Source organism: Salpingoeca rosetta (genome assembly GCF_000188695.1).
Source record: "Salpingoeca rosetta unplaced genomic scaffold supercont1.38, whole genome shotgun sequence".
NCBI classification, from domain to species: domain Eukaryota; class Choanoflagellata; order Craspedida; family Salpingoecidae; genus Salpingoeca; species Salpingoeca rosetta.
Window position 1 is genome coordinate 600635 of NW_004754896.1, and position 12979 is coordinate 613613.

General features: G+C 55.7%; 3 protein-coding genes across 3 annotated transcripts; 1 reads left to right on the forward strand and 2 right to left on the reverse strand.

Annotated features, from left to right (window-relative positions):
• Positions 1-183: 183 nt before the first annotated feature.
• Positions 184-4431, forward strand: PTSG_10629 (uncharacterized protein; the record flags this gene model as incomplete). The annotated part of the gene is made up of 7 exons (XM_004988107.1): positions 184-276; positions 482-539; positions 765-864; positions 1164-1270; positions 1473-3302; positions 3541-4031; positions 4247-4431. Coding segments are annotated over 7 exons (2750 nt in total), but the record flags the coding sequence as incomplete, so codon positions are not given.
• Positions 4432-5569: 1138 nt separating this feature from the next.
• Positions 5570-9470, reverse strand: PTSG_10630 (uncharacterized protein; the record flags this gene model as incomplete). Its single annotated transcript, XM_004988108.1, has 6 exons — positions 5570-5913; positions 6432-6528; positions 6874-8589; positions 8882-8956; positions 9156-9261; positions 9466-9470. The coding sequence occupies 6 exons, from the start codon at positions 9468-9470 to the stop codon at positions 5570-5572; spliced, it is 2343 nt and encodes a 780-aa protein (XP_004988165.1).
• Positions 9471-12031: 2561 nt separating this feature from the next.
• On the reverse strand, positions 12032-12806 carry PTSG_13075 (uncharacterized protein). Its single transcript, XM_004988109.1, has one exon. It carries the CDS (start codon positions 12674-12676, stop codon positions 12278-12280), a length of 399 nt encoding a protein of 132 aa, XP_004988166.1. The 5' UTR covers positions 12677-12806; the 3' UTR covers positions 12032-12277.
• Between the last annotated feature and the right edge of the window lie 173 nt (positions 12807-12979).

Consider the following 12979-nt stretch of genomic DNA (forward strand, 5'->3'; position numbering starts at 1 on the left):
GTGTGTGTGTGTGTGTGTGTGTGTGTGTGTGTGTGTGTGTGTGTGTGTGTGTGTGTGGACTAATTTACACCCTCACGTGGTCAGCTGGCTGTCTCACGATGCACTTTCTTCTTTCCTGGTCACGCCACTACCCCCACCCCACACCTCATTTCTGTCACCCTCTCGCCCGTGTCATTGTTGTTCAGATGGCAAGCACACCGCCCGTTGTGCCGTTCTTTCCGCTGCTGATGAAGGATCTCGCGTTCATGCACGAGGGAAACGAATCAAAGATTGACGGTGCGTCGCAGTGTAGGTGTGTGTCTGTGTGTCTATCTGTGTCTGTCTGTGTGCGTGTCTGTCCGTGCCTCTCCTTGCGTCCGTCTCTGTATATGTGTGTCTGCGTCTGTGTGTCTGTGTCTGTGTGCCTGTGTGTCTGCGAGTTGCTAATCACCATTTTCTCTCTGCACGCCACCTCCACCACCTCCACCGTCGCCACCGTCAGGCCTCGTCAACTTTGAGAAGCTGCGCATGATGTACAACCAGCTCAAGTCCATCCAAGCGTGAGTACGCATTCGTACGCATGCGTACATGTGTGTGTGTTGTGCGGAAAACCACAATGCGAATCACCCTCTGATTAACCACACACACACACACACACACAAGCACACACACAAGCACACACACAAGCACACACACACGCACATCGTGCTTTCTCCATCCCATCCTTACGCTTTGTCCCGCTCCCCCCCCAACGCATTGCCATAACACCATCGCCGCCCTGTCAGCCAACACCGCACGAGCACGAAGCATGTTGACCGCTGGGGTATTGAGAAGTTGAATCTGAAGCGGGAATCAACACCAAAGGCGTGGTGGCACAAACACCAGGTGAGAGATGTTGTTGATTGGTTGTGTGCGTGCGTGTGTGTCCGTGTGTGTGTGTGTCCGTGTGTGTCCGTGTGTGTGTATCTGTGTGTGTCCGTGTGTCCGTGTGTGCGTGTATGTGTGTGTGTGTGTGTGTCCGTGTGTGTGTCCGTGTGTGTGTCCGTGTGTGTGTCCGTGTGTGTGTCCGTGTGTGTATCTGTGTGTGTCCGTGTATGTGTATCTGTGTGAGCATGCACTTTTTTTCTCGTTTCTGACTTGCTTGATGTGTCTGTTTGTTCGCACGACAACAACACCACCCGCAGCTGCGCACTACATTGCGTCACTTCTTCGATTGGGCGGAGGTTGAGACGGATGAAGACCGATTCATGGGCATGTCCTATGCGTGTGAACCGTCACAGATGCTGCTCAGGTGAACACACGTGGCACCAAATGCTGTGCTGCTTTGTTTTGTGAAGAGCCAACCACTTCAAGAATCGTAGCCATTCGCTGTCACTTGCACACACACACACACTCACTCACTCACTCACTCACTCACTCACTCACTCACTCACTCACACACACACACTCACTCACTCACACACACACACACACAACACCCGCAACGACCACAGGCGGCTGAAGATCTCTGAGCCCGTGCTGCATTCCGGACTCGAGAAACATCGCGGAAACCTCGTGGACCTTCGGGTGAAACAGGACGAAATGTCGTCTGCACAGGCAACGCCCACACAGGCCCGACGCAGCGTGCTCCCAGGCGCGGAGCAGGGTGATGGTACCGCGGGTGATGTTGGCGATGGCGGTGGGAGCCCGGTGCGTGATGACGAGACAACAGAGCAACAGAACACCACCAGCACACAGCCATCAGCGCAGCGCTCACCAGCAACCGGTGCAAGTGATGATGGTGGCGACGGTGCTGCTGGTATCGTTGCTGTTGATGATGATGATGATGACGAAGATGAGGGCGGGACGTTGCGATGGACCATACAACGCAAGGCGAGCGTGATGATGCGTGCAAGCAAAGCTCGGAGCCTTCGGCACAGCAAATCATCGTCCACGTACCAGTCGCAGCGTGCAAGCGCTGCTCCCACACCTGGTGATGGCGCTGGCGATGACGCTGGTGATAATGGAGGGGGTGTGGGACCAGCACCTTCGACTGGCGATAATCGTGAGGACAGCACTGCTTCTGCAGGGGCGCTGTTGGCGGGGAAGGACGAAAACACGCCGGCACCAACGACAGCAACAACGTCGACATCAGCAGCAACCACGACCGAACCAGCAGGTGGCGACCACCCCACGTCACCGCAGCAGCAGCGGCTGGATGCGTTGCGCGAGGGGCGGTTGTCGTGGCAATCTGTCAGCCTGGACGACGACGATGTTGATGTGTCGCAGAGCAATGCCGATGATGACCATGAAGAGGAAAATGAGAAGAGAGACGAGGATGGAGAGAAGGATGAGGAAGGTCACGGGGCAGCGGAAGAAACAGACGAAGGGGATGAACTGGTGGTCTACGAGAGCGGTACAGGAACGACGACGGGTGATGGGCATGACGAGCGCAACGATGATGGTGATGAAGGCGATGGCCGTGCAGAGCAGCGGCAGGGCAAAGAAGATGAAGACAAGAAACACGATGCTGGCGCAAAGCCGTCCGCCCCTCAGACGCCTTCCACAGCACCAGCACCAACAGCACCAGCAGCAACAGCACCAGCACAAACAAGGACGCCGCCACCGCCGCCACTGTGCACGGAAGCAGCTGCACCTCTCACTGCTGATGTTGACGCGTTGCTCGTGCCGCCACCGCCAACACTGGAATTGGACTTGCACGATGATGGTGATGATGATGATGATGATCATCATCATGAAGATGATGGTGATATCAGCCATGATCATGATGAGGATGATGACGACATTGACGCCTTGATCAGTACGGTGTTGGCTCCGCCCACGGATTGGCCCGACAGCGCGGACAACGGCCACGTTGACGCAGCGTCTGCGTTGCCTGCAGGCATTCTTGGGGAGGACGTTGCTGCACCACTCACCAGGGCGGACATGGCGAACGACGATGACGATGAAGTCGAGAAGTTGTTGGCGCTGGCGCTGGCAGCACCTGATGCGGACGACAACATCATGCCTGATGGCGATGGAGAGAAGGGTGATGGTGGCAGCGAGAACATGTCTGAAACCGCTGATGTGTTCCTGAGCGAGAATGACGACGACTACGATGGTGGTGAGCATGATGGGGATGGTGATGACGGGTTGATGCTTGCTCCGCCGCCCCCGCCACAGCTGCCGGAAGAGAGCAGTGAGGATTCGCAAGTGCTTGCGACCATTGCACAGCCGCCCCCGCCACCCTTGTTGGAGACGGATGCGAGAGTGGATGACGAAGACAGGGCTCGTGATCAAGATCATCGCACATCGTTTGATGCAGACACCATCACCCTGTCCAGGTGTGTGTATGTATGTGTGTGTGTGTGTCTGTGTCTGTGTGTCTGTATGTCTGTGTGTCTGTGCCTATGTGTCTTTGTTGCTTGTGTGTGTGTGTGTGTGTGTGCGTGTGTGTGACTTCTGCGTGACCTTTTCCATTACCTCGCATCTTCTCCAAACCAAACCACGACGCCATCACTCTCACACATGCACACTCGCCCACTCCACAACACCTACACGACCCTTGTTGCCTGCATGCAGCGGTGACGTGACGACGCACATGTCTGAACTTGAAGACATTTCACCTGATGCTCTCAATGCTTTTGAGCGCGATCTCAACAGCCCCAGTGCCGCAGTCACAAACTTGAATGGTGGCGATGGTGGTGGTGGTGACGGTGACATGGATGCTGACGTGGCAGTGGCCCCGCCCCCTGGCATGGAGTGGATGGAACCACCACCACCGCCACCGACGATGCTGGCTGAGGCTGATGGCACCAGTGATACGGAAGCGGTGGCGCCCATCGTGGATGCCAAGCAAGAAGACGCGAGCCATGTGATTGGTGATGATGATGATGATGATGATGATGATGATGATGATGATGATGATGATGATGATGATGATGATGATGATGATGATGATGATGATGATGATGATGTGGTGGACCAGACGATGGAAGCAGACGGTGGCGATGCGCTGGCGGCGCCGCCGCCATTGCTTGCGGATCTGCAACTCGACCTGGGCCTCGACGCAGGTGTGTGTGTGTGTGTGTGTGTGTGTGTGTGTGTGTGCGTGTGTGTGTGTGTGTGTGTGTGTGTGTGTGTGTGTGTGTGTGTGTGTGCGTGCGTGTGTGTGAGGAAACAATGACAAGCGATACGTGCCCATGTCCTTGTGTGCCCCTCCCCTATCCAACTCACGAGTTCGTTTACTCTCTATCCTTGCACACAACACACAACGCGCGTGTTGCAGATACATTGGCAGCGCTGTTTGAGGCGCCGCCAACAGACGACATGCCATCGTTGGCTGATGGGGAAGAGTGATGGAGATGGGGGTGGGCTGCTGCGTGATGTTGCCAGCGGGGCTGCGGGTGATTTGACCTGTGAGATTTATGATGCTTGTACGTACCATGTACATAAAACGCTGTGATTTGTCCATTGTGGGAGCGTGTGTGTGTGTGTGTGTGTGTGTGTGTGTGTGTGTGTGTGTGTGTGTGTGTGTGTGTGTCACAAACAAGCAAGCGTGATAGTTGCTTTCTGGATCTCGGCTGAACACACAACAGAACGATGAAAGGATGCATTCTTTGTGAATGAAACAACAGGACAGAGGGAGAAGGTGAGAAACACAACACTTTTGCTCTTCTCCCTCACCCGAATATGAAAGGTTTCGATGATTGATGAGGAGGTCATCATTGCAATTCATTCTCAATGTGCACCTCCGCAAAGAGAACCTTGATCGTACACATCTGTGACGTGGTGACATGGTGCGATGTGGGTTTTCCGCGCCACATTATCCATCTTCGTTGGATGCATTCCTCTTCTTCTTCGCCTTTGTATTGGGACATGGTGATGGCTGTTGTCATCAGGTCATTCGCACCTCTCACTCATCAAATTACGTGCATGCACATGTGAACACAAGCATGGTTACCATTTCTTTATGGAATGTTTTATTGTCTGTCATTCGTGCATATCGACTGCAATGTTTTAAGACACACCATGATGCCAGCTCCTGTTCGTAAATGTTTACTTTGCACATGATGTACATTGCCAGCAGGTTGGTCGTACCGACAATCACGTTACTCTCACTCCTCGCTTCGATCTGATGGGAGAATAAAGGAGCTAAACAACGTTTGACGTCAGTGGGAATGACAACACACACACACACGAAACAAAAGAAGTGTCTTTCTCTGTTTTTTTCTATTGCCACTGCAGACTTCATACTTCTAGCTGATGTGAGAAAGTCACACTCCAGCCATACATATCCAAGGATATCATACATACAAACAGGGCATGGGAGCAGAGCGTGCTGGCACAATGCACGCGCAACGCAAGCAAAAAGATGGCGAGAGGAAATAACAAGAAGCACGGGGCGAAGGAATACAACACAGGAAGAGTCGGGAAACATAACACGTATGAAAATAACACATGTGAATGATCGTCAAACCAATTTAGACAAGACTGACAGACAAGGACCAAGACGAATACAACCACACACACACACACACACACACACACACGCGCACATACCACACCAGACACACGCGCACACAGACACACAAACACAAACAGACACGAATTAAAGGGCAACGGGCTGGGCTGGGCGCTGTCGTGGTTGAGCGTTGCCGCTCACACCACCATGCACATTGAGACCGAGTTCCACACCCTCAGATGCGCCGCTCAGCACTTCTGGTTCGCAAGCGTTCTCGTTGTTTTCGACCGTGACCACATGCTCATCTGCCAAGTTCGTGGCACCGCTGATGCCATCGCTATGGCCTGCAACCATTGCCGATGCCACGCCATCTGCCCACTTGTACACTTTTTCAAACAGCGCGCACCACGTCTGAACACCGGGTACACCCCTGCGGGCGTGCTGTCGCTCAAGCTTCTGCATTCGGTACCGAAACGGCACAAACTGGGCATCTGTCATTGTCACGTGCGGTTGAAAGACAAAGAGGGTGAGGAGGGAGGAGGGGATGCGGAGACGTACAGAACACGTGAGCGGCTTGGATGGGCAACAGAAGAGGAGAAGAGTAACCGCGCACATGTATAAATAAATACACACACATACACGTGCTCACACACACACACACACACACACACACACACACACACACACACACACACACACATTCACACCTGCTGCAGTGTGTGCGTCATTTCTGGCGGCGACGTGTGCGTCCTGTGCGTTGTTGTTGCTGCTGCTGTTGTTGTTGTTGTTGTCTGGCCACTTCCTCCATCCACTCACGCCATACACACGCGCAACGGAGGACACGCGAGATGTGTGATGGCCTGTGACAGTATTTTACATGCGCAGTGTGTGCAGGGAGCAGGGTGAGCGTGAGTATATGAAATAGATGCATGTTTTTTTGGTCCTTCCACACCCTCCGCGTGCATGTGTGAACATGCTTGCTTGCAGGCAACCATGAAAGACGACTCACGTGGGCGGTCCTGTTGCATCATGAGCTCGCGCATGTCGGGGAAGGCGGCGAACTTTGGCTTGCAGTGCATGAGGGAACGGCCATCGATTGGAGTGTCCTGGACAATGCCAGTGAAGCATGCATGCGTGAGATGGGCACACGTGTTTGTGTTTGTGTGGTTGTGTACAATGAGCAAAAGACGCTGTGAGTAAAGAGGGTGTTGCCGATGGTGAAAAGTAAGCACATTTGAACACACGAATGCACACACACACACACAAGCACATGGACACAGAAACACACACACACACACACACACACAAGCACATTTGAACACACGAATGCACACTGCACACGAAAAGCACGACATTGCACACACATGCACACACAAGGACATGGTCACAGAAACACACTGCACACAAAAGCACGCCATTGCACACACATGCACGCACGCATTCGCCCGTACCTCTGCAATCGGATCGAGGGTGGTGGGCCGTTGGTTGTGGGTTGGAGGGGTGGAAAGCGTGCGCCCAAACCCGCCAATGTCGTTTGGGGACGGTGCATACGCGCACACGCGGCTGACGGAGGTGTTGTCTGTCGCAGGCGTGCCTCTCATATTGCACGGCGACGGCGAGAACTGTGACAGCTGCACGTGCGGTGGCGGGGGAGGCGACGTTGCGTTGGTCACTGCAGGTGTCTTTCGTGCCGGTGTCGTCGTGGTGGTCGTGCTTTGCCGACCTGTTGCTGTGGGCGTGGCGGGGGAACACGTGCGTGTTGCGGTGTGGCGCTGGATGGCGAGTGCGAGCGTGGAGAGGTTTGCTCGCACAGCAGGGCGGACGTGTGCCAGCCGCTCACCAATCACATGCTCAATGGGACGGCTGTGTTGGCGGTGCTGTTGGTTGTGGTCGTGGTCGTGGTCGTGGCTGTAGCCGTGGCTGTGGTGGTGGAGCGATTGGCAGGGCTGTTGGTGCTGGTGTTGGCGGGGTGAAGATGAGCTATCGTGCACAGCGCCGTTGCTGCTGCTGTCGTTGACGATGTCGGCTTGGATGATACCAGCACTTGCGTGGCTGGCCTCGGCACTCGCACGTGGTGGCTGTGGCGGCTGCACACCTTGTTTGTCTGACACCGGTTGAAAGCGAAGGGTGCGACGCGTTTGCTGAACCTGCTCCTCAAATCCTGCACGAATACCACCACCAGCACCGCCACTGTCCCCGTCAACGTGATCATCGTCGTGCTCAAAGTCATCAGCACCAGCAACAACAGTGTGGGCGCTTGTCACCCACCCATCGCGCTGCTCCTGTTGGTGCACTTGTTGTTCCTCCTCCTTCTGCTGCTGCTGCTGCCACTGCAGGAGTGGGGGCACTGCCAGGATGATGCTGGACCACGGTGGCAGGGATGACAGCGAAGACGATGCAAGCGAGGATTCGGATTCAGATGCCTCCGCCGCTGCAATGCGGTGCTGGATGGCTGCGTGCTCGCCGCCTTCCATGTGCACTGAAGCTGCGGCTGTTGGCGTTGCCTGCAGGCACGACAGGTCGTTGGTGGCCGCGGAGCGCACAAGCCGCCGTTGCTGTGCCGTTGAAGGGGGCGCGGCTGTCGCGTGACCGCCATCGCTCTTCTGCTCGCGCGTTGGCAAGAGCATGTCTGGGAGGGCCGGGAGTGGCGGTGCAGGGTGTGTATGCAGTGGGCTATTGTTGCAGGCGGCGTCGACTGGCTCGTCGTACGCGTCAGCCACGTGCATGCCATCGCTGCCATTGTCATCGTCGTCGTCACCGTCACGATGGTCGCCAGTGCGCCTCAGCGATGCGCGCAGGGATTCGTATGTGACTGCGGGCTGGTTGTACGATGGAGGGGCGATACCTGGCGATGTCACTGCCGCTGAAACGGCTGTTGGCTCACGCCTGTTGTTGTTGCGCTCACGACGGCCGCATTCATCGTGCCTGTCATCATCGTTGCGACGGGTGTTGTCGCTGCTGTGTTTGGGCGACGAGGGCGGGGTTGACTCTGGGAGTGGCGCCATCATCCACTGCTCTGTGCGCACAAACTGGGTGAGCACCGCTGGGTCATTGCTGCCGCCATACATGGACGTGGACTGCGAGTACGACTGCGAACGGGAGGGCGACTGCGACTGTGATGAGTCGTCGTTGCCTGACAAGGACAGCTTGGGCAGCTTCGTAAACACCTGATGCGCGCGAATGTGTGCGTACATTTGTGTTAGAAGAGAGAGAATCACACACATGCAAACACACACACACATACAAACACGCACACACATATAAACACGCACACACATATAAACACGCACATACAAACACACACAGACACACACACACAGACACAGACACACACACACACACACACACACACACACACACACACACACACACACACACACAAGAGCTGACATAAACAAGCAAGCGCGCATGCAATGGGCGCACAGGCAAATAACATAAGCAAAAATATCGACGACGTACGGAAGTGTCGGAGCTGTGGCGTGATGCGTTTGTCACGCACGTGAATGCTGTTGGCGCCTCACTCACGCGGCGTTTCTGGGTGTTGTCATGCAGCGCAAGCGGAGAAGCAAGGGGAGGGGGAATGTGAACCTTCGGGGAATACACCACTGCTGCAGACGTGGACCATGGGCAAACAGCACGCACATTGACGCAAAACAGCGCAGAACGCAGTCGCACCCCAACACACACGCACACGCACACACACACGCACACACACACGCACGCACACACGTACCGCGTTTCGTGCTTGCAGGCATCGTTCCTGGTCGCCTTCGTCGTCAGCAGGACTCGGGTCTGCGCAGGCTGTGAAGGACGGCAGCAGCACGTCGTTCGTTGCATCACTGAAGATGCGCGCAGCATGTGGTGGCGGCAGTAGTGTTGGCGTCGATGTGTCGGGGTGGTAATCGCATGGTTGTTGTCGTTGCTGTTGCATTGCGTCATGACACTGCCGGTCGCCTCGTGTGTGTTCGCGTGTTCGCCTCCGTCTGCTGTCATTGAGCCGTTTGGGCGGTCTTTGCAGCTCGTGTTGCATGAGCAGGGCAGACCTCATCGATGCTGTTGTGCCTGTGTCCATCCCCGTGACTGGTGCTGTCCCCAAGAGCGCATGCATGGTTGCAGCCTTCCTTCCTTCCTCCAGCACAACCTCGTTTGCATCAGAATGCGTGTTGAATGCGTTGATCCAGTGCTGCTGTTCACCTGCAAGTGGATGTCTGCCCTCGCCTCGCTGCTGCTGTTGGTGCTGGTGGTGGTGTTGTTGTTGCTGCTGTTGTTGCCTTTGTCGCTGTGCTCGGAGTTGTCGCAGTTCGTGGTGTGCACGCGTTGCCCGCCGTGTGGATTGGTTGTTCCTCACCATCACCACAATCGCGACCACAGCCTACAAAAAGGATGTGCATGAACGTGTGGAAAGGCGGGCGTGGTGAAGGGGGGGGGGGCGTTAGTCTTGTGATGGAGTTGGGAAGGGGAGGAAAACATGCACCTATTCACACACACACACACATACACGTACCACAAAGAGAATGAAGGAGGCAGCGCCGATGGCAAAGTAGACAAACGGCGGTGTGTGCTCTTCTTCCTGGAATACGCCAACGCTCAGGCCTGTCATGTCGCAGCACAACGCAGATGATGCAGCCGTGAGAAATGGTCGGGTTGACTCACTCAATGTCACGGCACCCCAATGACACACACACACACACACACACACACACACACACGACAACACACACACACACACACACACACACACACACAACACACACACACACACACACACACACACACACACACACACACACACACACACACACACACACGACGACACACACACACACACACACACACACACACACACACACACACACACACACACACACACACGCGCGCGCGCGCGCAACCACATAGACATGCAAGTACCCGTGTCACGAGTGGAGTTGGTGCCGGGAAAGCCTGTCGTTCCAATTGCTGTAAAGCAAAGATGCACACAAGTGTTGAATTCTCAAAAGTTGCACATCGTCATGCAGATTTGACTTTGCGGTCCCACAACACAGTTCAATAATGTAACCCAAACACACAGACACAGACACAGACACAGACGCACAGATACAGACACAGACGCAGACACAGACGCACAGATACAGACACACATGCGCAGACGGACAGACCTTGGCTCGTGCCGTTACTGGTGGCGGTGGTGGAAATGGGATGGAGGCAGCAGAGGAGGAGAAGGAGGAGGAGTGGAATCGGCAGGATGGGAGGCGAAGTAAGGAAAGGCGTGCGTGCCTGCAGGCACGATGGGCGCCTCAAATGGGGGTGTGCGACTGATGGGCGGTGTGCTGTTGTCGGGGAGTTGACCTTGCTGGCTCGATGTGGTTGATCGCGTTGCTCATGCACGCGAAGCCTGATCGGGCAGCGGCGTGGGTGTGCGTGTTGCTTCTGCTGGCGGTGGTGGTGGGCGTAACACTGGTGATGCCGGGATTTGCCTTGCTTACGCTCGTGATCAGAGACTGCTGCTGCTGCCGCTGCTGCTGCTGTTGCTGGTGGTGAGTCCAGGAGGGAAAGGGATACACGTGTTGCTGCTGCTCTGCTGCTGTTGCACATTGCGAAACGGAGGCGTGCGGGGAGAAGCGAGTGCACGCCCGACAATGGCAATCGTCGGCGACGTCGTTGTTGTTGTCCTTTGCCGTCCTCGTGGTGGCAGGAAGGAAGAGGGGAGTCGTGGTGGTGGTGGTGGTGGTCGACGCGAAAATGGTAGTGGTGGTGGTCGTCGTCGTCGCCTTGTGAGGGATCACAATACAACAGGTGGGTGGGTGAGCTTTGGGGAGCAACATGCAAAATGGGCCGCGAGTAACGGTGGACGTTGAAGGGGAGAAGGAGAAGGAAGGGGGGGGGGGAAGGGGAAAGAAGTGATGAGGGAATGAATGAATGAATGAGCACAGGGTGCGCTGCAATCCGGGGGAACAAGGAGGAGGTACAAGACTCACAGCACACAACAATGAACACACACACACACACACACGCACACACACACACACACACGCACACACAACACAACACATAGACATGCACATAACCGCCGTGACATGCAGCACGACAACGCTGGTGCACTGCCCAGCAACGCGCCACGAGAAACAAAAAGGCGCGCGCGCAAACAGAGGTGCATGACACACGATCGACACGAAACACGCAAGACCGAATGATCTGTGGCCACAACAACGGGCAAGCGCGTGGGTGCGTATCGACGCAGTCCACAGCAACGCCCACAGCGACACACACACACACACACACACACACACACACACACACACACACACAGCCACACACACACACACACACACAGCCACTCGTCTCACCTAGCGAACGCTGTGGGCCGGAGGGTGTTGGCTCGCTACCCTCAAACTAATAATTGCTGTGATCTCGAGCCTGTGATGCAACGGCACGAGTGATGAAAGGACTCACGGTCGCAGCGCCAAGGCGCATGCAAGATGTGGCTCGGTGATGGGCAGGCCGATGCAAAGGTGCGCACGCTGGGCGGCAGCAGCAGCAACAACGCTGGCAGGACGTGGGGAAATGAGAAGACGTCGAAGCAAGACAGCAATCCGTCCCCCCATGCAACAACACCACCACAACAACAAAAACGTGCAGCCTGTGTGTGCTGGTGCTGGCAGTGTTGTTGCTGTTGACCGGGTGGCTGGCTTGTTCCGCACGCACACACAGCAGTGGGGAGGGAGAGAGTGTGTGAGTGAGTGAGAGGTGACCAATGGCTGGATGGTTCAGTGAGCGCGCGCGGGGGTGTGGGGTGGTGTGTCCTTTGCCAGGCAACACCAACCAGTGGTTGTCCGCGCGATATTTGGATGTGGGTGTTTAGTTGTTTGGTGGAGGTTGGTTGGCTGCGCGTGTCCGAGTCGTAGCGGGGGCAGTAACGGTCGGATACGTGGAGATGGTGGGTGCTCGCGCACTTGCACCTTGGTGCTTGCAGGCAACAACCCTTCCCAGTCGCCGTGCAACGCGGCGTGTTGTAGGGACGGCTTTGGCGTGTTTAACGACGCAAGTCTGCACGCCTCCACTGGTGTTCTGCCGTGTTCTCCTGCACGTCTTGATGTGCGTGTGTCCCTCGCTCCCGTGGCTGTCGCTGTGCGAGCACAGCTCGTCGTTCAGGCAACCCCCAAGTATCGACACGTCTGCCCGTTGGTTGTGGGCTGTGCGGTGGTTGGTTGGTTGGTTAGTTGGTTGGCCTACTGGGTGGTTCACTCTCACTCCCATCACTCACTAACAGCCACACTCGCAGTGGCCTGGGTGATGTGATCGAGTTGGCTGGCAACCTGCCACGTTGCCCAGAGGCACCGCCGCCGCCACAGATTCAAACCAACACCCGAAAACAACTGCATGCACGCATCGTTGACCGGCAATGGCTGTATGCAACATCATTTATTACAAATAAACTGAATTCAGTCGCGCGCGCGTGTGTGTGTGTGTGTGTGTGTGTGTGTGTGTGTGTGTGTGTGTGTGTGTGTGTGTGTGTGTGTGTGTGTGTGTGTGTGTGTGTGTGTGTGTGTGTGTGTGTGT

Bases quoted from the DNA above. Each gene is read 5' to 3' on its own strand.
- PTSG_13075 (XM_004988109.1), bottom strand. From the start codon at position 12,676: ATGGGAGTGAGAGTGAACCACCCAGTAGGCCAACCAACTAACCAACCA.